Source organism: Pteronotus mesoamericanus, unplaced genomic scaffold (assembly GCF_021234165.1).
Source record: "Pteronotus mesoamericanus isolate MK-2021 breed Mesoamerican mustached bat unplaced genomic scaffold, CSHL_Meso_final contig_101, whole genome shotgun sequence".
NCBI classification, from domain to species: Eukaryota; Metazoa; Chordata; class Mammalia; order Chiroptera; family Mormoopidae; genus Pteronotus; species Pteronotus mesoamericanus.
The window spans coordinates 8,704,533-8,727,562 of record NW_026555001.1 but is presented as its reverse complement, the minus strand read 5'-3'; the positions used below and the strand labels follow the sequence as shown (position 1 = coordinate 8,727,562).

The 23,030-nt window shown below is 40.5% G+C and overlaps 1 protein-coding gene across 3 annotated transcripts in view; it reads right to left on the bottom strand.

Moving 5' to 3' along the window:
* Positions 1 to 21,818, bottom strand: part of FEZ2 (fasciculation and elongation protein zeta 2) — a 38,539-nt gene extending 16,721 nt beyond the window's left edge. For all 3 annotated transcript variants that reach the window (XM_054567861.1, XM_054567865.1, XM_054567871.1), the window contains exons 1-5: positions 21,541 to 21,818; positions 17,425 to 17,533; positions 11,140 to 11,256; positions 9,105 to 9,246; positions 7,779 to 8,047 (exon numbers count right to left, since the gene is read on the bottom strand). In XM_054567861.1, coding sequence (XP_054423836.1) covers positions 7,779 to 8,047; positions 9,105 to 9,246; positions 11,140 to 11,256; positions 17,425 to 17,533; positions 21,541 to 21,794 — 891 coding nt within the window. In that variant the 5' untranslated portion in view covers positions 21,795 to 21,818. The remainder of the gene's footprint in view (positions 1 to 7,778; positions 8,048 to 9,104; positions 9,247 to 11,139; positions 11,257 to 17,424; positions 17,534 to 21,540) is intronic.
* Positions 21,819 to 23,030: the final 1,212 nt, after the last annotated feature.

Genomic DNA, 23,030 nt, shown 5'->3' with positions numbered 1-23,030 from the left:
AAATGAAGTGAAATTCAAATATAATTATTATTCTTTATAAATCATATCATTTTCAGTAGTTGAATAACACGATTTTCCAAATTAATTTATAAAACATTAGTTTTAATTTTTAAAAAATTAAAATTCTTAGAATAAAAAAATTAGAAAACAGAATTAAAATAGTTAAATGTAAAAAGACTACCAAGTATATATATAGTCAAATAATTATTAAGATATCACTTAAGATGTAAAAATTGATTTTGCTTATTTTGACATATATTTAAATCAAATAATTTCATTGTGAATTCTAACGCAGTTATAAATGCAAATTCTACAAAAAAATAAATTTTTCAAAAACATCAGATCTAAGAAATCGTAAATTATATCAAAGCAGATAAATACTTGAAAATGTCTTGAATATTAAACTACTCTTTTGTAAGTTCAGTCTCAGAACAGAAAGATGTGAAGATTTTCAAAGTTAGGGCCCTGGCTGGTGTGGCTCAGTGGACTGAGTGCCTACCTGCGAACCAAAGGTTTTCCGGTTCGATTCCCAGTCAGGGCACATGCCTGTGTTGCATGGGCCAGGTCCCCAGTAAGTGGCATGTGAGAGGCAACCACACATTGATGTTTCTCTTCCTCTCTTTCTCCCTCCCATCCCCTCTCTCTAAAAATAAATAAATAACCAGCAACATTGACAGAAAAAACAAACCAACAGTAACCAGAGGGGAGGAGGGTAACAGGGAAAAGAAGGGAAAGGGTCAAGTCAAGGAACATGTATAAAGGACCCATGGAACATGTATAAAGGACCCATGGACAGAGGGTGGAGGGTAGGGGGTGGGGCAGGGGAAAGTGGAGGCAGGAAAATGGAGACAATGTATTTGAACAATTAAAAAAATAAATTTAAAAAATAAATAAAAATCTTTTTGAAAAATTAGGAGTTAAGTGGAATATATATATTCCAAATAATTTGGAATATATATATTACCAAATAATATAATATTTTTGTATTTAAAGATCTTTTTAAATTTTTACATAATTTAATATTAATATGGTAATTAAGTATTGCAAAAAATGTCAGAGCCACTAAAACTAGAGTAAAATAACTAATCTTGTAAATTTAAAAATTTATCCCTGATATTTATAGATACTCTAAGTATACAATAGTAGTACAATTTCCTGGCACAATATGGTTTTTACGTGGACTTGTATTAAATTAACAAACAAATAACAAAACTCTCCAGGACAAAGGAATCGGGGGTAGACTCCTGACGTTACTACATTAACTGCTGCGTCATGATACAATAAAAACCACTGCAAAACACGAACAGTAGATAGATAAAATATCAAACACTGGATGTATATTTCTCTAAGCAATACTATCTTTTATAAAATAAATTTGTTCCTCAACTAAAATGCTTCATAACTCATAGTTATGGATTATTAAAACATAAACATGGCACAGCCAAGCTTCACTCTACCCTACAATGACCTTCCATTCATAGCCCTAACACTGATTTTTAGGAATGCTCTCTGCAATAAAGAAAAATGCAGAGTAACATCAACTATCACCAACAAATTATTGTTGAAAATGTGGGAATATTTACATTCAAGTATGTGTACAGGGCAGACTTGATGCTCTCAAGCACAAGCACTTAGAAAGGCAGGCGGGGCAGTGGAATCAGCCTCTTCGTCCACCTCTCCTCTACCTTCCTTAACCCGCCTTTTATCACTATGTATAACAAAGACAGTGTGCCCAGGGACTGCCAATATATTTATTTTTGTTTTTTTGTTTCCAGATCTAGAGACAACTGGTCTACCTGCTAGTTGTCTTCACTTAGCTACAGGAAACCTGACACATACAATAAAAGTCTGTTGCTAGGCAGGGTGCCTGTAGCAAGCAGCTTAAACATGGACCAGCCAAGGCATCACCATCTGCAGGTACCACTCAAGCTCCTGGACAGGGCCTTGAGGACAGGAAAACACACCCTTAAAATAAAACAAGGCTATATTTTATAATAAATGCTAGTCACAATATAGTGATCTTTTTATCTAGACAAACCCAAGTGGAGTTCACATCCTTTTTTCCCTTCTAATTTTTTAATTTTTTAGTCTAAATCAGGGGTGGCAAGCTTTTTCTATAAAAGGCCAGATTAAAAATACTTTAGGTTTACAGGCCACATGGTCCCTGTTGCAACTAACTATTCATCGCCATCTTTAAACACTAAAGCAGCCATAGGCCATATGTAAGTAAACTGACATGGCTGTGTTACAATACAGTTTTATTTATAATACAGGCAGAGGGTCAGTAGTTTGCCTTGCCAATACCTGGTCTAAATCATCTTACCAAATGTGAAATTTTAAAATTTCAAATTTCAAATAAAAAAAGGGAGGGGGAGCCAGGTCCATGTTTTTCTTAAACAAAAGCTACAAATTCAAGTAGTTATATCAAAATAGTTCCTTCTAGGCTTGGAAGTAGCATAAATTAGAATAACTTCAGAATGATCTAATCGTAGTTGTCTAAATAAAAATAAATTTTTCTTATCTTAAAATCAGCTTTGGTCAAGATTAAATGAAAAACTATTGGACATTTTTGCATGTAAAAGAGAAACAATAGATCAACTATTAGTCATAATGTGAGCTACATGAGTCACAAAGACAGTTGGAGAAATATATCTGTGGAAAAAAATATATCTGTGAAAGAAAAATATATAAAGAAAGAGCTCTCTCCCAGTTTAAGCAATTACCCTCCCCAACACTCAAGAAGCAATAAATTAGAGTAATGGGATTCTTTTTTATAACTGAGTTGCTAATATCCCAAAAATTTTCAGAATAAACTTCAGGGTAGACTGAAGCAATTATACCTTTTTGCTGATGGTGAAAGCAACACGGTAGAACTTCCTCCTGAAAGTTCAATGTGATTATGTCAGATTATGAATTCCTATTTTTTTCATCCCTAAACTTAGAATAAGCAAACTTACACATGGCATGACATTTAATTTAAAAACATGACTGAATTCTAAAGGAGGAAGTATGTCCATTTTCATCCATATAAGTTTAGTAAGGTATGATGCTAAGCAGGTGTACACCAATGTCTTTGCAACTTCAGATAACTCAAGATGACAAACACTACTAAATTAAAACATAACCTGATGTACTTCAACTTGTACTCATGTGACCTGCCATTGAAATGCGGAGGCCTGTGAAATCTAGTTGATGTAAACAAAAGACTGGCAAAAAACAAAATCCCTGAAAGAACAACAATAATCCAAATACTGCAAAATGAAATCCTCTGGGATCCCATCTCCTTCACAGTGAAGTTTCAATTCAACAAACACGCCCTAAGTGATGAGCAAAGCACCAAAAACGAGGTGAGGTGCCATGGAAACAATATGTATGACAGTTTGGGAAGTGCGTATTCTTCCCAAGGACAGACTTAAGCCAATGGTTACAGCAGAGTATGCTACCGGGACATCAGAAGTAGCTGCACCCTCACAAATGCAAAAAACATCTCAAAGGTGACAGAATAGGCAACTCACAAAAGAACACAGTCAACAGATAAAACCACTGTTTGTCTATTGGATCAGAATATATTAAAAAGTAATAATATCCATTGCTGGTTGGAGGTGTGGGGAAATGGCCACGAACTCTTGCTGGTACTGGGTTACGTTTCTGTAGACCAATGTAGAAAGCTGCTTATTTTAAACCCTTTGAAACTACGTATGCTTTGACCTAAAAATTCCCCTTGTTTCAGTGAATGACTGCAGTTTCACTAACCAAAAGAAAAATATATAAGCAATAAATTCAACTTTAGGAAAATGGTAACTAAGGTTTGATGGAATAAATTTCAGACTCCTACAACATATTCAAGAAGAAGTGTCTAGTAGGCAGATAGACATATAATAACTAGCATTTACTCCGGGTACATGCTGGTCTTGTACATATTAATTCATCAAATTCTTCTGAAGTTCAAGGGGGTATGTACCCAGTGGCAGAAGTAGGATTCAAACATAGCTCTTAACCCAAAGCTCTTAATGTTCTAGTCAGTCCCCTTGGATTTGGCACCGGGCAGAAAGATCCAAGGTCAAAATACAGATTTGCAAGTTTATCTTCCTTTTAGTCATTTATTCAGCAGAAATGTATTAGGTTCTTAATGTTGGACCTAGGGATACCAAGAAAATGAAGTTACATTTCCTATCCTTAGGGAAACATGTTTTCAGGAAGACATTAAAACAAATGAAAAACGGTACTGTGGTAACAGCAGTGCTAACAGAAAGAGTTAAAAGGAGTAATAGTAACCCCAAAAGAAGAGAGTAGTCAGTTCCACGTTGGAGGAGGAGCTACGGGGAAGGTTCTAAGAAAGGAAGACAATCCTTGACCATGATTTTTGAAGGATGAGTTTAAAAAAAAAAAAAAAAATCCAAGTGGACAGAGGAGGTAGGAAAGGAGGGCCACTCTGCAAAAAGGCTGCGACATACCCTGAGGCACCAATGCCCGAAACAGCACAGCCCGCCTAGAGAAAGACGCGCTGATTAACGCATGGTGCCTTCAGTCATCCCTGCCTCTACCCTCCCCACCCCTCTGCTCTTCCAGATGCTGAACAAGACAAGGGGGATACAAAGTCCTCTGCTCTCTTTAGTGTCATTTTTCAAAGAGAAGATCTACTCCTCCAACCTCCCCTCCAAAGGGAGAGCTGCAAAAGGACAGCACAGCGTGCCTTGCCAGTCAGGAGAAGCAGTGACATAGCGACCACCCTTTCGAAAGCCGCTCCCCAACAGTGTCGCCATGGATCGCCTTATCCAGTTTTTTGTTTTCTTGGTAACATTTTGTACTACTGAAATTACATTGCCTATTCTTTTTTAAAGATTGCATTTATTTATTTTTAGAGAGAGGGGAAGGAAGGGAGAAAGAGGGAAACATCAATGTGTGGTTGTCTCTTGCACGCCCCCTGCTGGGGACCTGGCCGCAACACGGGCATGTGCCCTGACTGGGAATAGAACCGGCAACCCTTTGGTTCACAGGCTGGCAACAGAGCCACATCAGCCAGGGCATGTTGCCTATTCTTTTCCTTGTGTATTGCCTGTCTCCCTCATTAGAATGTAAGCTCCAGGAGACCACGGGCTTGGTCGATTTCATTCAGCACTCTATGTACAGCATACCTGGCACAAGGAAGACACTTTGCAAATACCTGCTGAATGAATGGATGTTGTTTTAGCTTACCCAACATGTAGCATATTATTTTAAAAAACTAAAAACAAATCAAGGTAACATTTCACTTTTATATGAGACTCAATATTTTCTTCCATATCTAACAGTATTTCCATATTCCCAAAGAAATTTTCTAATGCTCTAAATAGCAACCCTAAGCCCCGTTTTTTCACCGCAGAAAATGTTTAAAACAAAAGATGTCTCCAAAATTAACACCTAAAAAGTTTAAGTCTGCTCTATTCCCACCCGGGCATTTCATTACACTATCTTTATAGCAAAGAGAACAAGCTAGCAATTCTGGATAAAGTGCTATACCAACCACAAACTGATGTTTTGTTTCAGTGAAATAGGGGTAAGGAAATGGAAGGAAACTATTTCACATTGAAGGAAGAAGTCCAAGTCCTGCTAATGAAACAAAAAATATCTAAGGTAGAAAGAAAAGGATGGCCAATGTTATCAGAAACCAGATAACGCGTATCTGCAAAAAGGTCACCCGTTTTCAGAAATTAGTATCACCAACGATGACTAAGACACAGAGATCAAGCCTGGCCAAAACTGCATGTTACATAAAATGTCTGGGAAGGTAACACCTTTTGGAATGTCGTTTCCCCAACTGACCATTTCACTTCAGGGTTCTTTGCACCACCTGCCACTACTTTCAGAATCCTAGCTTTCAGGCTCCTTTCAGAATCATAGGTCACAGATGGGACAGTCTTTCTGCAGCATTTTAGGCTTGAGAAAGCTAGAGGCAACTAGTACCACGAGCTTAGCAATGCCATTCCTAGACCGATTAAAGGTTTCGACACAAATAAACCAAGATCCAAGAGGCAAACTTCACAAGTCCAAGCATTGTTAAAAGAAAAAAAATTTACTATTATGAATCTATTTCAAGATTAATAAAGGTTCAAGTAAGACCTACATGCTGCCTTGCCATTTTTCAATATAAATGCCATGTAAAATTACACAATGAATCCATTCTAACTCTTTATGTGGGAGCTACAAAAAGAAGCCTTAAACTTCTTTAGGGGTAAATTTATTTTCTGAAGCCAAGAGTTAACACCAATTAATGGAGGATTTACATGTAATCTCTAAAAGCAGAGAGGCAGAAATTACCAACCATGCTATGACTTTCTAAGTACGCCATTTTATTTCATCACACTTGTATAACAAGGCAATTTAAAGGGTGCAATTTTTAAAACTAAAAGATATTGTTCCTGGTGTTTTAAAGCAAACTTTCCAGGACTGTACATTCAGATAAATGTTCTGTGTTTGTTTTTTTTCAACTGTCTTTTTTTCCCAGGTAGTCACTAGAAGTGACTAAACAACTAGTCAACCAATATTGCTATTTCTTGAAAATATTTTGTACCACATGTCTGAGAACTTTTTCAAAGTCAGTTTATAAGCTATACCCTTTATATGTACAAGTAGACATTAGACTAAGAAAATATCCTTTTACCCACAGGTCCAGCACAGCACAATGAATAGGCTATAAATGGTAAGATTCTTTTTGTTTGTATCAACCTCGCACTGGTGGCCCAGCAACCCAGACTGCATTCTCTTTCCTGGATTCCATCAGCCTGTAGTCAATGAGATCTATTTCTCTGATAAGTTTTCTTTAGAAACAACATATCAAAACTTAAAGACAGAATTTATATTACTGCACATCATTATAGCTAGTTTGTGGTGATCTGTATTGCCATGTTATCAATACCATGAACTTTAAAAAGTACATACCATTTAAAAAAATGGATCCTTTTGTCTAATCATACCTAAAAATAAAACATTCTTTCATATAAACAAAATGAAGGTGGCAATAGTCAAGGTCTTAGCTGATCAAAGCAAGAGAAAGACCGTAAGATCCATAAGGAAATGCGCCTCATAATTAACAGTTAATGTTTATGATAAATTTTAATCAAGTAAAATTAAGAGGACCACTTAAGAAAAATGAGAAAGCAGAAAACAAAAAACTCTGTACGAAGAGTCCAAGACCCAAATCCTCTAAACTCGTTTTCACCAGTCAGCAATATTCTAGTCTGTCAAGCACCAAGCCAAATGGCTGATGTCGCATAACTGCCTCTATCTTCGTACACCACCTTCACTGATGAATTGGGAGGAAGCTGTTACAGATCAACCTGTGTTTTTAGGCTCAGCGCAGTTCGGCTACCTCTCAATGCACCCCTTTTAATTTTTTATTCTACAACTTGTAAGAGATAAGCAAAAATCAGAAAAATACCCCCCTTTTAAGCCCACCAGCCAAACATAAATGAGCACTAATAACATTCTGATGTATTAAAATGGTCGCTTTGAAAGCTTTTTCCCTTGAAGACATCCTCCTTCCTTAGTCTGCCTCTCCCTCATCCACATTTCAGCACTGTACTACCCCAGCAACCTCCACGCTGTCACCACGAACACACCTCTCCACCTCTCGGAAGGAGCTGGTTGGGGTGCTTTCTTGAAGAGAATCCCTCTAGCATCCTGGTGAGCAGGACCCCACCCCTGCCCCTGGAGGCCAGCCCACTGCTGCCGGCTGAAGGGCCGGGATTACCATGGAAACCATTTCCACTGGGCCATGCCTCCTGCAAAACATCACTTACTGTGCCCGGCATATGACTTCTCTCGTTCTTCCCGTTCTGAGAGCTGCCATTCTTGAGTTTCTTTTTTTTCTTGGCTGTTTCTTTGTGCTCTTTCTGTTTGTTTTGCACTTCAATGAGAACAGAAATAAAGCTGTTTTTCACTTCCTTTTCAAATTCTAGTTCATCTCGCAAGGCCAACTGCTGCACCAGCTCTTCAGAGTATTCCTTAATGGCAGTCTCAATTTCTTCCAGGAGTTCATTTAATTCAGATACTGAGAGCCTTTTTACTCCTATGACCAAAGGCAAAGCACAGCAGATACTAAGGCAAACATGTTTCAAGGGGGCACAACAGGGTATTTCATGCTAAAGAGCAAAACCATATTTCAAGCAATTAACTTGTCTGTGACGGTCTCAGAATCTTAAAGCTTCCAGTGGGCAGGTCTAAGTGGAGGTGGCTGGGCAAACTTCTCAAATGGCTGAGAAAAGAAGTATATCGATTTTTTTACTTACTAAATCGACCCATAAATAATATTTCAGTCAAGACTTTCAAAACTGTACAAAGAAAAAACCAAACATGGGGAAAAGCAGACGGAATACAGAAACTACCTGCGGACAAGAAATCACAAGCCCTTGAACAGGGTTCTGGCGCACATCTGAAGAGAGAAGTCCACTTGAAAGAGTTAAAATAAATGCATATTTCATCACATAGCCCAAGGTGGGAGTGTTGGTGAGTACTGTGAGGACGAAAAGGAAGACTATTCCCTGGAACCCCAGTTCAGTTGAGCACTTCCCCTCAGGTGAGAGAGTGGACATCGCTGAAGTCCTAACCCCCATACCTCAGAACGCAACTGTTTTCGAGGAAGGACTTCAAAGAGAGAATTGAGTTAAAATGAGGTCATGAGGGTGGGCCCTGACAAGTGTGACCGGTGCCCTTGTAAAACGAGACTAGGGCACAGATGCACACTGAGGAAAGTCCAAGTGAGGACTGCGAGAAGAGGGCCACCTGCAAGCCAAGGAGAGAAGCCTCGGAAGAAACCAACCCTGCTGACACCCTGATCTCAGACTCTCAGCATTCAGAGCTGTGAGGAGACAAATGCATGCTGCTTACGCCACCCAGCCTGGGGCACTCTGTTAGAGCCACCAGCTTTGTTCGAGCTGGCGAATGCAGGATTCAGAGGTGAATATGACATAGCCCCTGATCCAACTTATGTCCCAAGTGTTAATGGAGGGTGGGGAAGGGCATGCAACCCAGCCAGCGAGAAGCAAACATTTCTGGTGATAGGCACACAATATGCTTAAAATATACCAAATAGCACAAAGAGCACTGATTTAAGTAGAGTTTCTTACTCTCTTCATAACTGCTTGTACTAGACCTCTTAAGAGTTTGAATTTCCTGGGAAAGCATCGAAAGCCGATCTGACTGTGTGGGTGTTTCATCATCTTCCGGGTCAGGTGATTCCTGCATCATTTCTTCAATTTCTTCAATAACCTTCCAAAATATACACACCACTGTTAATTGCATGTGCATGGAAAACAACCCGCCTGAAACACGGCACTCATGAGGCAGCCAGACTGAAGCCCACCAAATTCTCCATTGATCAACAGTGTGCAGGAGTGCCTGCTCCCAATGATCAAGTTTCAGTTGTAAGAGGGAACAGAGTTTATCCAAAAAAATTTACAATATACTAAATACAAACTTAAATAGAATATGATTCAATACGTCCACCATGATTCAGCAGACCCTATCAGATCTCGCACTGAGAAATGGTGCTACAAACACACGTATAATTCACTTCCAACCTGCCAGAGCCAGATCATAGTTATAGTTAAACAAAAGTGAAGGACAGAAAATTTACCACATACCACAAACAAGTGCTCAATGTAAAGCCATTTAATCAAAGTGACATAAAATTTAGAAAATGCAACAATATTTTTAAAAAAAGGTATATCAAAAGCAAGAAATTACCTCTATGGCAGCAAAATTCTCTTTTAACAGCAGAAAAAAATTAATATATTAATTCAATGGAACATGAAGGGATATTCAAAAATTACTGAAAATATGGAAGCTTGAAAAGAGAAAAAGCTGCACAAAAGCAGGAAAATTTCAGAAATGTATCTACCTTACTTTAAATAATAACCTGCTGTCATATGCAATGTTGCTCAAATTTTACAACAGCATCTTGTCCTATTCCAGATTCCAAAAGTTGAGCAGGATATAAAACTCAGAGGAAATTTAAGGAAATCCAGAAAAATTACACAGTAGTTACAGAAAACAAGACATAAGTGTTAAAAAAAAAAACTATCAGAGAAAATACAAACTGAATCAGCAAGCCTAAGATGTACCACTTACAATAAAAGGAAAACAAAAGTAAATCTGAAGAGGTATGGATTATGTCAATTAATAAGATTTTCCAAAAATAGGTACTTAAGAACAGTAAAATGAGGCACTTGATAGAGACTATGCAATCATTTCTTTAAGGCTTAAAAGCAGGGACAGCTTCTGGTATTCAGGCCATTTACTGAGGAGACAATGATTTCTCAGGGTCATGCGTTTCCCTGGAACAAACTGCCAACCCCACTCAGGCTTCTAAGCTATTATCTTGCTTTGAAAGCACCTCGCTCTCCTCAAGCCTAGAACAACCCAACCTCAAATATGGCTAAGGAGCACCGAAATGGCACATTTTAAAATATACTCCTCCCAACCTGACCATAATATATCTCTTTACTGACCTTGTTTTTCCAGCCTAAAAATATAGTGTGGTAGAAGTCACAGTCCAAGAAGCCATGAATGTTTTATTTCAGGAAGAAGTTCTTGCATCACATTTTGACAACGCAACAGAAGTGGGAAGAGTATTCAGAAAATGAGAAAGCTGATTCAACTGGTTTTGAATGAATACAGGGTTGACATTATTAGAGCATTCCACAGGAATAATGCTCACTTCTCCCTAGACTACACAATATGTACATCCAATAAATGCTAATGGTTTTTGCATAGGTTTGAGAGAAACTAGCTAATTCCTACACAGATATAGTATAGGCTGCCCATGACGGGCTAAATTTAAAGAAATAAGAAAAGTCACAATATTTTTTCTGCTTCCACTGTAAGCAATACTCCCTGAGTAACTTGCTGTACTGGTTTTAACAATGCCTACCTTGGAAAACTGTCTACATTGGAAAATCTTTCCAACTAGCATAATCCCACCTGCTTCAGGTTACATGCCTTCTTCTCCTCTCAGTGGAGGTGCCAACTGGTAAGCCTACATAAGCAGGAAGTATTGGAAAAACAATAAACTCCAACAACCCATCACTTATTGCCACAGTAAGAAATCATTTTTCAGCTCAAGTTCCCTTTCCCTTTGGCTGATGGATTTCTGCCTTGTACCTGATCTGCAGTGAAGAGGGGCTCCTCATTTACACAGGAGACGATGATTGAATGCATATCCAGCTGTTCTCTCAACTCCTCCTCGTCTGATGTATCAAAGAGCAAGCTGTCACTTACCTAAAAAAAAAAAACATAGCCCACTATTACAAGCAAGACCTCCTGGTCACAACAAAGTCGAAGTGTCTTTGAGGGAAGCATCAGCTGAGAGCTCTCCCTCCAAAGGGAAAGATTATTACATATTACAGTTGCTCTGCAAAGTGAAGTGCTCTGTGAGGTGCTTTGCATATTCGCCTCCAAATGAAATGAGAAGAATATACAGGGTCCACCACAAATAACACCCCTTTTTTATGAGCTGGTAACCTATGCCAAATATTTTATACAAAATCATAAGCGCGTAATTCTAGAACATAGTTATCACACTCAGGCACACCAAATGACATTTTAGGTGAAATATTCAAATTGCTGTCCATCTCATGCGAGACATTCACATACCCTACCAGGCACACTCAATGGCATCACTTCTGCCGGACCCTGTGGAATAAATATGAAATTGCTAAGGGGCTGCAAGCATCCCCTACAGATACACACTTAGCTGTTTTTTCATGGGAAGAGAGCTACAAAGCTGACTGGTAAGTACAAAAATACAAGGATAGGGCATTTGTTAGGAAGCTGTAGGGAATTATAATATTTGGCGGGGTGGTGGGGGAGGTAATGGGCAGGGTAGGCAGCAAATGTTATTTAGTGAACGATCTAATAGTAAGATTGGTGTATATTAAAATTCCACAGAAAACATAGTTAGTTACTTGCAAACTAACTTCTGACATTCAGAGTAAAACATAAGTGGTCACCTCCCTGGCAGACAGGAACGTGAGGGCCACACTCAACCTGGTCAGTTGAACTCCTCTTCTCCCATAAAAGAGTCTCTCTGTGTTCCAAAACATGTTTAAAGCTAGTTGTGCTGGAGACTCTCCATAGCTCCACTTTCCACACTGCTCTGTGGCCCAGGAGGCTGACCTTTAGGGACAACATTAGAGGATGCCCCTTACTTCTGGCTTCCAGTCGGGGTCGACCTCGACCTCGCTCGCAGACACCAGCAGGAGGCTGGAGGCGGGGAGACGAGGGCTGGGCATTAATCCTGCCGTCTCCCTCACTGCGACTGCCAGAGGCTGCGTCCTCTCCCCCGCGGCTACCCTCTCTGGCTTCTGGTGACTTCTTCCCCTCTGTAACTCTTTAGGCCACGTGGTGCTAGTACTGCTTGCTATTGCCAGGCCCAGGGTACGACACCAGGCCCCGCTGGTGTCCCTTAACCCTATCCACAGCAATATAAAGAGCCCCTTTAATAATGACTTAAGAGTTCGGCACTAATACTCATTGTAAAACCTTACCTGGAAAACTCAAGATTAAAATGCGCAAGTGATCATCCATCTATCATCTAGGTAATGTGACCTGACTATTTAGATGATGAAAGAACCATAGTTAGAACTTGATTCCTCAGGAAGGAGTAGTACACGTTGAGTTCCCAAAGGACAAGTGGGCAGCAATGAGCTATGTAAGAAGAAACCATGTATTCCTATTAGATAGCATATAATCTTAAAAATTGCATTTTACTTGGGAAAATTATTTTATTTATCAATGCAGAGGATACACATAAAATTGAGGATAGAACTGAATATTATAGGTCCCTACCTCCTCCTACAGGATTGTGGGAAGTTTAATGGCAAACACAGCCCACAGAGGAAGAAGCAGGGTGGGACGCGCAAAGGGACGCTGGGGGGCTGCTTCTCGTGACCTCAGGCGGGGAGAGGGGCCACGTCGGCACCCCAGAGTCTACCTACGCCCACACACTGCAACGCCACGCTGCACCACAGCGATGACACATGTCCTCATTCTATTTCTCAGTGCGCCATCAGCCCAGGAAGAAGGCCTGGCCACAGCCTCCCTCATGTCATCATGAAATTTCAGAATGCTGTGTGAGAAAAAGAACCTAAAAGCTTCCAGGGAGAAAAAAAAAATCACCTTCAAAGGATAAGGAATCAAAATGTCACTTGAATTCTCAATAGCAACAACAGAAGCTAGAAAACAATCAATATATTGATAATTTCCTCATTTCAATTAATTCCACCCTAGAATCCTAGCTGAGGTAATGCATAGGACGGGACTTAGAATAAAGACATTTTCAGACATTCAAGTTCTCAAAAAATTTACCTCTCATGTCCACTTCTCAGAAAGCTACTGCAGAATATGTTCCGTTAAAACGAAGAGGAAAACCAAAAAGGAAGAAGATGTGGGATCTAATACATGAAAGAGGTGAAGGGCATCCTTGTAACGACAGTGAAGATCCCAGAATGACAGCTGTGAGCTAAACTAGAGAGCAACCAGTTCAGGTTAGAATTGTTAACTGCGGGGCACATCAAGAAAAGCATCCAGAAAAAGAAAGAGGAGAGGAAGAAACTGATTGGTTATCTAGTGTATTCCAATTACTAAAATGAGCTTTATGGCTCTGTTGAAGCTGAATTAGTGAGCTAATGGTAACCTAAATTAATCACAAAAAGGCAATTATTATTACTCTAAGAAAAAAATTACAAGTGAAAATTTAATCATAATGTAGTAAAACAGGTCAACTGTGAATATTTAAATAGTCAATATAAAGGATGAGGATTAAATTAACCAATAATTTGATATAATTATATTGGCAAGATAAGGGAAGGGGAAGTTTTTGTGAGGGTTATAGTGCTGCGGTTGGAGGAAGGACTGTGAGAGAGCTGAACCCTCATCCTGTGGGTAGAAGAAAGTGGATAAAGTCTAAAATTAAAAAATAAAATCCAGTAAAATGATATAAGTACGTTACCTGCTAAAGACATAGGTGAAGCAGTTGAAAGTGGTTGCCTCAGATCAATAGAAACCAAAGGCGGGGTAAGGAGGGCAGAGGCCCCTTTCCCACGTTAGGTCCTATAGTTCCAGTACACTTTTTAAACTATGACAGTTATGCTTTTAATAAGAAAAGAGAAGAGCCAAGAGATTAGACTCCTGATGAGAAAGGGTGTTTGACTTCAACACTGAAGAAGTGGAGATGAAAAATTCCACAATGTGACCATAACGGTGTATGGATGATGTGGAGTAGACCTAACATTAACTTCACTGGTCCTTACATTTCCACAGCCGCCCAACCATTCTTCTGTGTTGCAACTGGAAGACCATAGTTTTGTTTTATCTTTCCCCTCATGGTCAAGTTGTGTCTTACAGACAAAAAGTTGTAATTTGAAAATTACTCCTAAGGAAGATGTTACTGCCTTCTTACCATTTCTACTCTTGAAGATACAAAGGTGCATAAACAAGCTGAAGTCCTTGAAAAAACACTCATGGTAGGAGGAAGGAGGGGGCACAGGCCACGTTCCCAGGGCAAATGACTTAGAAGCATCCCACATATAAGCATGGTCAAGAAAGGCCCTGGATTTAGAAGAGGTTTACAGCTATTGTCAAAACACACGAGTGATACTATAAGCATAAGAATAAATTTCCATAACGACAGAAATAATGATCCCAGATCATCGTTCCAGAGAGGGAGCCAAGCCCATTCCGCACAGAGATGGCATATGTTAGGGGCTGGAATCCCTTTCAGGCTTTGAAAACTAACCTTGGCTGTCATGGGTATCATTATTCACTCTCCCATTCGGCATCAATGTGCCTTTCCTTTGCCAAACATTCCGAACATCACTTCTTCCAGCACCAGAGCTAGATACAGAGCTGGTGTGCTGTTTCCCTCTGTGGAAACGGAGCTGCTTCAAATGGGAAAAAAAGTGCCTGCGCAAGAATCTGGATGGTACTAGCTGCCTTAAAGACCCATCAAATTTCTTCTCCCATTATGAAAATAATTTCCTGTACACCCTGTTTTACAATTGCATTAATCCAAAGAATGCTTTCAGAAGGTAAGCAAACACCTGTCTTAGTACTGACTACATGCCAGGCACAGTGGTAGTTACTAAAGAGACAAATACAAAGGCACCTACCAGGAAGTCACAATCTAATGACAGACCCAGAAACATACAGCCAATAAGAGAACACAGTAGTGATCTGAGACATGGACAGTCTCCTGGGTGCTGTGGGGACTAGCACCCAAGAGACAATGGGCTAAATTCTATGGGACACGTAAATTGTCAGGCTTTCACATCCGAAGTGTAACGGACTCCACAGGGAGGAGTGCATTTTCCTTCCGTGCAAGGATTTAGGCCATGGCTGAATCACCATCTGTCAGGCATTCTGGAGGTGGGGATTCCCCCCAAGTGAGAGGTTGGATTAAGTGGCCTTTAAAGTCCCTTCCAACTCTAAAATTGTATAATTCCATGAGATCAGCAAAGGCTAAAACAGTAATAGGAAGCTTCAGAGAGGAAAGGAAACTTGAACAAAGTCCAAAATGATAGCTAGGATCTAAATAAACAGAAGACAGAACAGAAGATATTTGATGGCATTCCTTTTCATCACATGTGCGTCAGGTCAGTCTGCAAAACATCTTAATGGGGTTAATAATTAGAGCAAACGGTACAAATTCTGTATCTACTAGACCACTGGGAAATACAGTCGGGATTCTTTTACTAGAAAATAATGGCACCACTCTTTTCTGAATCATATACTTAAAAAGATCATTTTCACAAAACATTAACAATGCTATTTAAAATACTGACAGGCTACAGCATTAAACTCCCAGTAATTACACAAATACACTAATGAAACATAGAGCATGCCAAAAGATCTGGCATGGGCTTACACCGTTATCTGATGAGGAACTTAAACAGTCAGGCCCTGAAACTGCTATAATTTGGCTACATTTCTCATCAGCTTTAAGCAACAGTGTAATTTTCCACTTAAAGCAATTCTCCGCCCTGTTCTGTCCCCCTTGCTGTCCCATCACCTGTGCTCATTTTTCTTCCTCAAGGCATCTTCACTTTACAATACCAAAACAAACACAGCAGCCTCCAACAGTTAGCCAAGATCACATTTAAAAGCCAAGAACTGAAATGTCTTTACATTGTCTTTACAATGTCTAGTAAAAGATCCGCAATATTCCCACTAATACAGTCTTTGGGGAACATGTTGCATCCAGCAAGTCATTCGATTCATCAAAAAGTAAACTCCGTTGATATTCCAGTACCCTCAATACAGTCATGTGCCACATAGCAACATCTGGGTCAACCACTAATCACATATACCATCATGGTCTCATAAGGTTATAATGCAGCTGAAAAATTCCTATTGCCTAGTGACACCTAGCGCACTGCATCACTCAGGTGTTTGTGGTGATGCTGGTGTAAACAAACCTACTGTGCTGCCAGCTGTATAAAGCACAGCACAGACGATTACGCACAGTACGTAGTACCTGCTTACGATAATAAACAATGACAATACTGGTTTATGTATTTACTATAGTATACTTTTTATCGTTATTTTAGAATGTTTCTTTAAATGTTTGTTGTAAGTCAGTGTGCCGTGTTATGCCCTGTACATCTCGTGTTTACTGTGCATCTTGATTTGCTTCATTTTTCTCTTGCACTTGATTTAATCCCGTGTTGTTTTGTAAGCATGCTGTCCGGGCTTGCAGCCCGGGAGTAATGCACAGGCCAAGGCATCCAGCCTAGGTGTGCAGCAGACTACACCGCCTAGGCTTGTGTAAGTGTGCTCTACAATGCTTACATGACAAAGAAATCTCCTAACAACACATTTCTGAGAATGTGTCCCTGTCACTAAGTGGCACATGATTGTACAGGGTCCAGCACAAATACTGTCCCTTTTTTATTACATAAAAATCTTTTATTACAAAATCTTAAGCATGTAATTCTGTACCATAATAATATCATACTGAGCGCACCATATGACATTTTAGGTGAAATGTTCAAATCGCCATCCATCTCATGCAAGACAGTCACGTACCCTACCAAACACTCAACGGCGTTACTTCTGCCGGACCCTGGATATTAGACCAAAGGCTAGGATTCTCATTGAGTGTTCTGAGCATATCAAAATTGTGTTATTTAAGGTGGGAAAAAAATGCTGGTCATTGATGCTCATACACAGGTGATGAAAATTTGGCTAAACAAAAAAAGGGAGTATGTGCTGAGGAAGAACTGGTAGAATGTGCTAGCAAGTAGACTACAGCAATAGAGGGCCAGTCCAATTGCTGCAAGCTTGGAAGTAGGAGGCAGCTCACGAATTTTGGTTAATCAGAAATGCTCCTTTTTAGTTCCATTTTCAGAATCAGTCATTGGGAAACTAATGGTTCAGTTCCTAACTTACCCCTTTTTCTGCGAGGTTCAGCGTGAGCAAGTGCAAGGTCCTGGTATGGGATGACTTCCAGTCCACAGGCATGACATTTCCGTAATTATCGGTCAGGGCGTTCCAAATCCTTAAAAAGAAGAAAACTACAGTCAATGAAAGTTAACATTCTATATGTCTTTTATTAAATAAGTATCTAGTAGTATAGTGAAAGAAAAACAAAAAAATATCAAAGCAAAAAAAAAAAATATGGTCCATTGTTTCTCAGGGAAACATCAAGAAAGTAGAGCCCCCTATATAAGACTAAATGAAAATCATCTAATTGGGCTGCCAAGGAGTCCTGAGGGAAGGTGAAGTGAAAGGGAAAGCTCTCCCACACTGATAACCGACCCTTTCCAGTGGTACTATGTGCCAGGCACTAGTCTAAACAATTTACATATTAACTCATTCGATTCTCAACAATATTATGAAGAGCCATTACTATCCTCATTTTAAAGACAAGGAGACTGAGCACAGGGAAGTCAAGTCACGTTTCCAGATTCAACCTGGTAGTAAATACGCTGTGCTTTATGCGTAATTTTCTTCTACAAGTCCCAAACATCTAGACCATTTCACAGAGTAAATAATCTCTCTAACTCAAGGTTTGTTATCCTTTCTGGAAAAAGGATTCAGTTATAACATGAGATAAGGGTTTAATATCCAATTTGTAAGGTAGTACATTAAGGACTAAAACTGACATCATATTTCACACAGGTTATACCCAGTGCAGTTACCCCATCCTATTCTCCAGCAGCATTTTGAGGACACAATAGAACACTTGACTAAAAGTCAGGCAACACAGAATCTGGTCTTCATTCTTGCTCAGGCAATGAGTTTTTGGCCCCTCATGTCCTTTAACCCCTCTATGTATGGCCTCTCTTCTCTAGAATGAGAGGCTTGGACTAGAAAAACAGACATCCCTCCCAGATCTATTACTCTAAGCATTAATTTAAATGAGCTGAAATGAGGAAAGCCCCAAAGTACATCAAGTAAGAACAGCAAACTCCAATTTCGTGACCAAAATGCAGGTTTTGGTACCAAGATAATAACCAGCATAATAAAATACAACATTGTATTAAAAAAAAAAAAAGAGTCCAAAGATATGAATGACATGAAATTTAATTGAAGTGAAACACTACACATATAAGCTACTTAACAGCTAGAGGTACACAGATACTTGTCATAAAGAAAAAACACCCTTAACTTTTATAATAGGTATCTAATTGTGAGTAAGCCATTACATAGTTAGGTAGGGTTTTTTCCCAAGTGTGAGTCATTAGGATACAAAAGCAAGACCACTACCTTCAAAATAAAGAAACAACATACTTGGTTTCATGCCTTGGGATTTGGTGCTAAAGAGATGAAGCAATAGGACCACAACTGCCAAAAACACAAAATCCCAACATGATATTTGGCTTTGAACACACATTAGCCTCAATGAAAATGTAAACCCAAAGGCTCCAGAAAACTGGCCAGTTTACCCAGCAAATCTCCCATATGTTTGATTCATTCCCAGTCCCCTCTCTGTTGGAACCATAATCTCCTCTAATGCCAACATGCTCAAATTGGAGGCAACCCCTCTGGACTGTTCAATGTGCTAGGTTTAAGGCTCACACCTTCCTGAGAAAAAGATTTTCAAATACTGATTCACTGACTACACACCTAACCCTGTTCAGGAACTCAAGTAGAATATTCTAGTAGGTGAAGACAGTCCAGAGTTTTGGGGACGCTTGCTTGCCCCTGTTATTACAAGACTGTAATAAAAGGACAAGTGGAGTGGAATACTCCCTCTAGAAAAAGTAACTGTGACTGAATTGGCTCTTTCAAGAGACGGAAGGACAAGCAACAGTCCTCTATCTCCACCAAGGTCAGGAGATTTCTAGAATTCTCCAGTTAAGACTTGAATTGCCTTCGTCCTTATCATAAAGGATTACAAGCAGTCATAAATGACTGGCAAGACAGCTCTTCTCGAAGGTCAAAGTTCCTTCAACACTAAATCCTACAGGAGACCCTTCTCAAGTGAAAACTTAGCAGATAAGTACAAGCTCTGTATTTAGCTAAAACTAAAACTGGGGCTCGAAAAACTTCAAATAAAGTGCCTGAAGGCAAGGCAGTATCTGAGTGAAAGAATTCTCAACTCTTTCTGGTGAAAGGAGCAAAAATTGGACTCTAATGAGCAATGGAGAGATTTATGCAACCGAAACGGGATAATGAGAGTGGTGACCAGCCGCCCCAGCCCAGGAAAAAGAGAGATTCCTTATGCATTCCCAAATCAAGTTACACGCAATTCCAGCATATCGTCTACGAGAAACCGTGTTCCAGAGTAATAAAAATTTTAAGTTCTTAAATCAACCTAAGATTTAAGCAAAGGCTAAATCTACTTTCCCACACTACTTTCCCAACAGTGCAGGTGAAGCAAAAAAAAGGAATTTTTACTATCTGTGTATAAACTGCTGAACTGTTTTGAGAAGGTACTCTTGGTAAACCCAAACTCAAAATAAATATAATTTTAAAATCCAGAATGTGTCTTGAGCCTAGTGATTCGGAGTATATAAATATACATGTGTGTACAAACACATACACACACACACACACCCCTATCTTCTTTTTTGGAAACAGAATTTCAAAAATGTCATATATTGCCACTGAGTACATGCATATCTGTGCGTATAAAATCCAATCATAAATTCTTCCCTCTACAACTGAACACTGTAGAGAGGTACCAATTAAAAGAGATAGGCTCCAAGCATAGCTGTGCCCCACCACTGCTAAGCCACGCTTACAGGCATTCATTCCCAACCCCCTCTTCTCAAGCCTCCTGCCTTATTCCTGGTAAATCTGCTTCACAGGGGAAAGGAGACTATCAAGCTAGAAGCCCCTTCTATGATGATGGATCTTTCTCTATCTCATGAGATGAGTTTTTCCCTAAACTCTAATCTCTCTGTCACACAAATGTTGTGATATCCCATCCTTACCCACATCCCTAGTATTTATTCCATTAATTTCACTCTCAGCCTCTCCAAGGGCACCTCTCCCTGACATAATATCCTGAAGTGTTTTCACTCTCACGTTGTTGTGTTTTTTTTTTTAACAACCTTTTAGGGTGACACTGCACTACATAATCACAACCCTTATTTAACCAAATTATAATTAGGATTCAAAGTGGTTAAATAAAGCGCACCCAGGAACTCTATCCCCTCTTCCTTCACCTCTCATAAATCCCTGTGAATTCCTTACCATGACACTTAGGTAATTCTGTAGTAATTACCTGTTTGTGTATTGGTCTCCCTACCGGGCTAGGAGATCCTAGCTATCAATAACCAGGGCTCTTAGTTTTTGCCTCCGTTGAGGCCTGCACTGTACCTGGACCCTCAGGGGAACACAATGAATTCCTGTGCCATTAATGCTGCTTCAACACTGGTACGTTTGCACGTGCTACATCCTCGAGCTAGAATGCTAAACCTTTCTTCACCTGACAAGCAAACTCCCACTCACCATCAGGATCCAGTTTTCACATTTCTTTCTCTAATCAAATCTTTTCTGAATCTCAACCCCCCTCCCACATAAACACACACTTTTTTAAATCTCCTAAATTTTACACATCTATCCAATACAGCATTTGCCACACACAAATATTTGTTACAAATCTAGCTCCCACCCTAGGTTGCGCCCTACTCGCGAGGGTCTGTCATCTCTGTATTCCCAGTGCGAAGCAGCCTCGGGCACTTAACGGACTCTCAACAAATACTAGTTAAAAGAATGAATGGCTACACCTGTGCCCGAGGACGTACTGCCTCTGACTACCGGCCCCTCAGGGAGATTCCCTCTAAATCAAGACACAGTTGTTTCAAAGCAGGAGGAAGAGGGGGCAGGGGCAGAGGTTTAAGGGTGGGGAACGAAGGAGCAGTGGGTTTAAACCGTCCAGCGCGCGGAGGCCGAAAGCCCCAGGGAGGGAGGTGCGCGAGCAGGGAGGGGCGGGGACTCCGGGGCAGAGGGAGACGGAAGGAGGGCGCGGGGCGGGGCCTGCGGGCCGAGGCCACCAGACAGGGCGAGGGTCAGGGAAGGCTCCCGCCCGCTCGCGGCAGGGCCCGCACTTACTCGTCCCCCTGGAGGAGGCTGCCCTCGGTGATGGGCCGCACGACCGCCCTCGGGGGTTCGGCGCCCAGACCCGAGGGGCGGAAACATAGGCTCAGCTTCTCCTCCAAGCTGCGTGCCAGCGCCGCAAAGCCGTCGCCTGCCCCGCCGGGCCCAGCCCCGGCCTCGGGGCTCGCGTTACAGTTCTCCTGGTCCTGAAGGGTCCCGGCCGGCTCCTGGAACTCATAGAAATCCTGCCAGTCCCCGTCCGCCGCCATCGCCGCCCGCTGCAGTCGCGCGCCCCGCCCCGCTCCGTCCTCGGGCCCCGCCCTCGGGGCCCTGCCCCGGCTGAGGCCCCGCCCCCTCCTGGCGTCGCGGCTTTGGTCTGTCCTGGGCGGATAAGCCTAAATCTACCCTCTTCCCGACTCTTCAAGGAATCTTCCATGGGTCCCCGCAGAAAAGAAAACTTCGAGTGGGTTGAGTCATTTCCTACAGTGTCTATGATTCTGCAATAGTTTTCCCTCTTAGCTTTTTTTAGTGGGAACCTGGCCTAAATGTGGCTGAAACAAAGGGCTTCTTTAAACTTTTGACCCAGTGTCAGATTATGCACGAAGTCAGTTTCCCAGGGTAACCTGCTCCTTTTGCAACTTTCCAACCGGAGTAACTGCCAGAGTCCATTGGAAATGCTTAAGCGATACCGAAATTCATTCCACAAATACCTAACGTCTCCTGCTGGAACATACAAAAATGAATAATTATGTAAGTTAATATTTGCAAAGTACTTAGAACAGTGCCTGACATAAGTACCATATCTGTATGTTTTAAGTAATACATAACTGCTCCTTACAAGGAACTTACAATGTAGTTGTGGTGATAAGACCAAAGGAAACCGTTTACACGAAATCAAAAGTAGGTATGATTGGGAGTAGAGAGTTACTGATTAATGAGTATAAAGCTTCAGTTTTGCAAGATGGAGGAAAGAGTTCTGGAGATAGATGGTGGTGATGGCTGCACAAGAATATGAATGTACTTCAACAACAACAAAAAAGAAACTAGAGACCAGTATCATCACTTTTAATCAGCTTGGTCTCATCAATATCATCAAAACATACCAAAATAAATAAAGTTAAATATGAAAAAAATGTGAATTCACTTAATACTCCTGAGTTGTACTCTTGAAATGGTTTAAGATGGTAATTTTATATTATGCATAGTTTACCATAATTAAAAAAAACATGGTGGGAAAAGTGTGATTATAAGGTAGTGTTAACATGTAAAGGCAAAATATATACCTAGGACTGTCACCAATACTATGGCACTGACTACTGAGAAAAGAAAAGAGGTTTATTTGCCAGTCGACGGGCAAGAAGACAGGAGGGAAGGCTCAAATCTGTCTTGCTGATCCAGGATTCAGGGTGAGATTTTAAGGGGCAACACTATAAGGGTTCACAGGAGTTACTTTTGAGTGGTGCATCCAAGACATAACTTTTTCTCTGGGTCTTGTTAGACAGGAT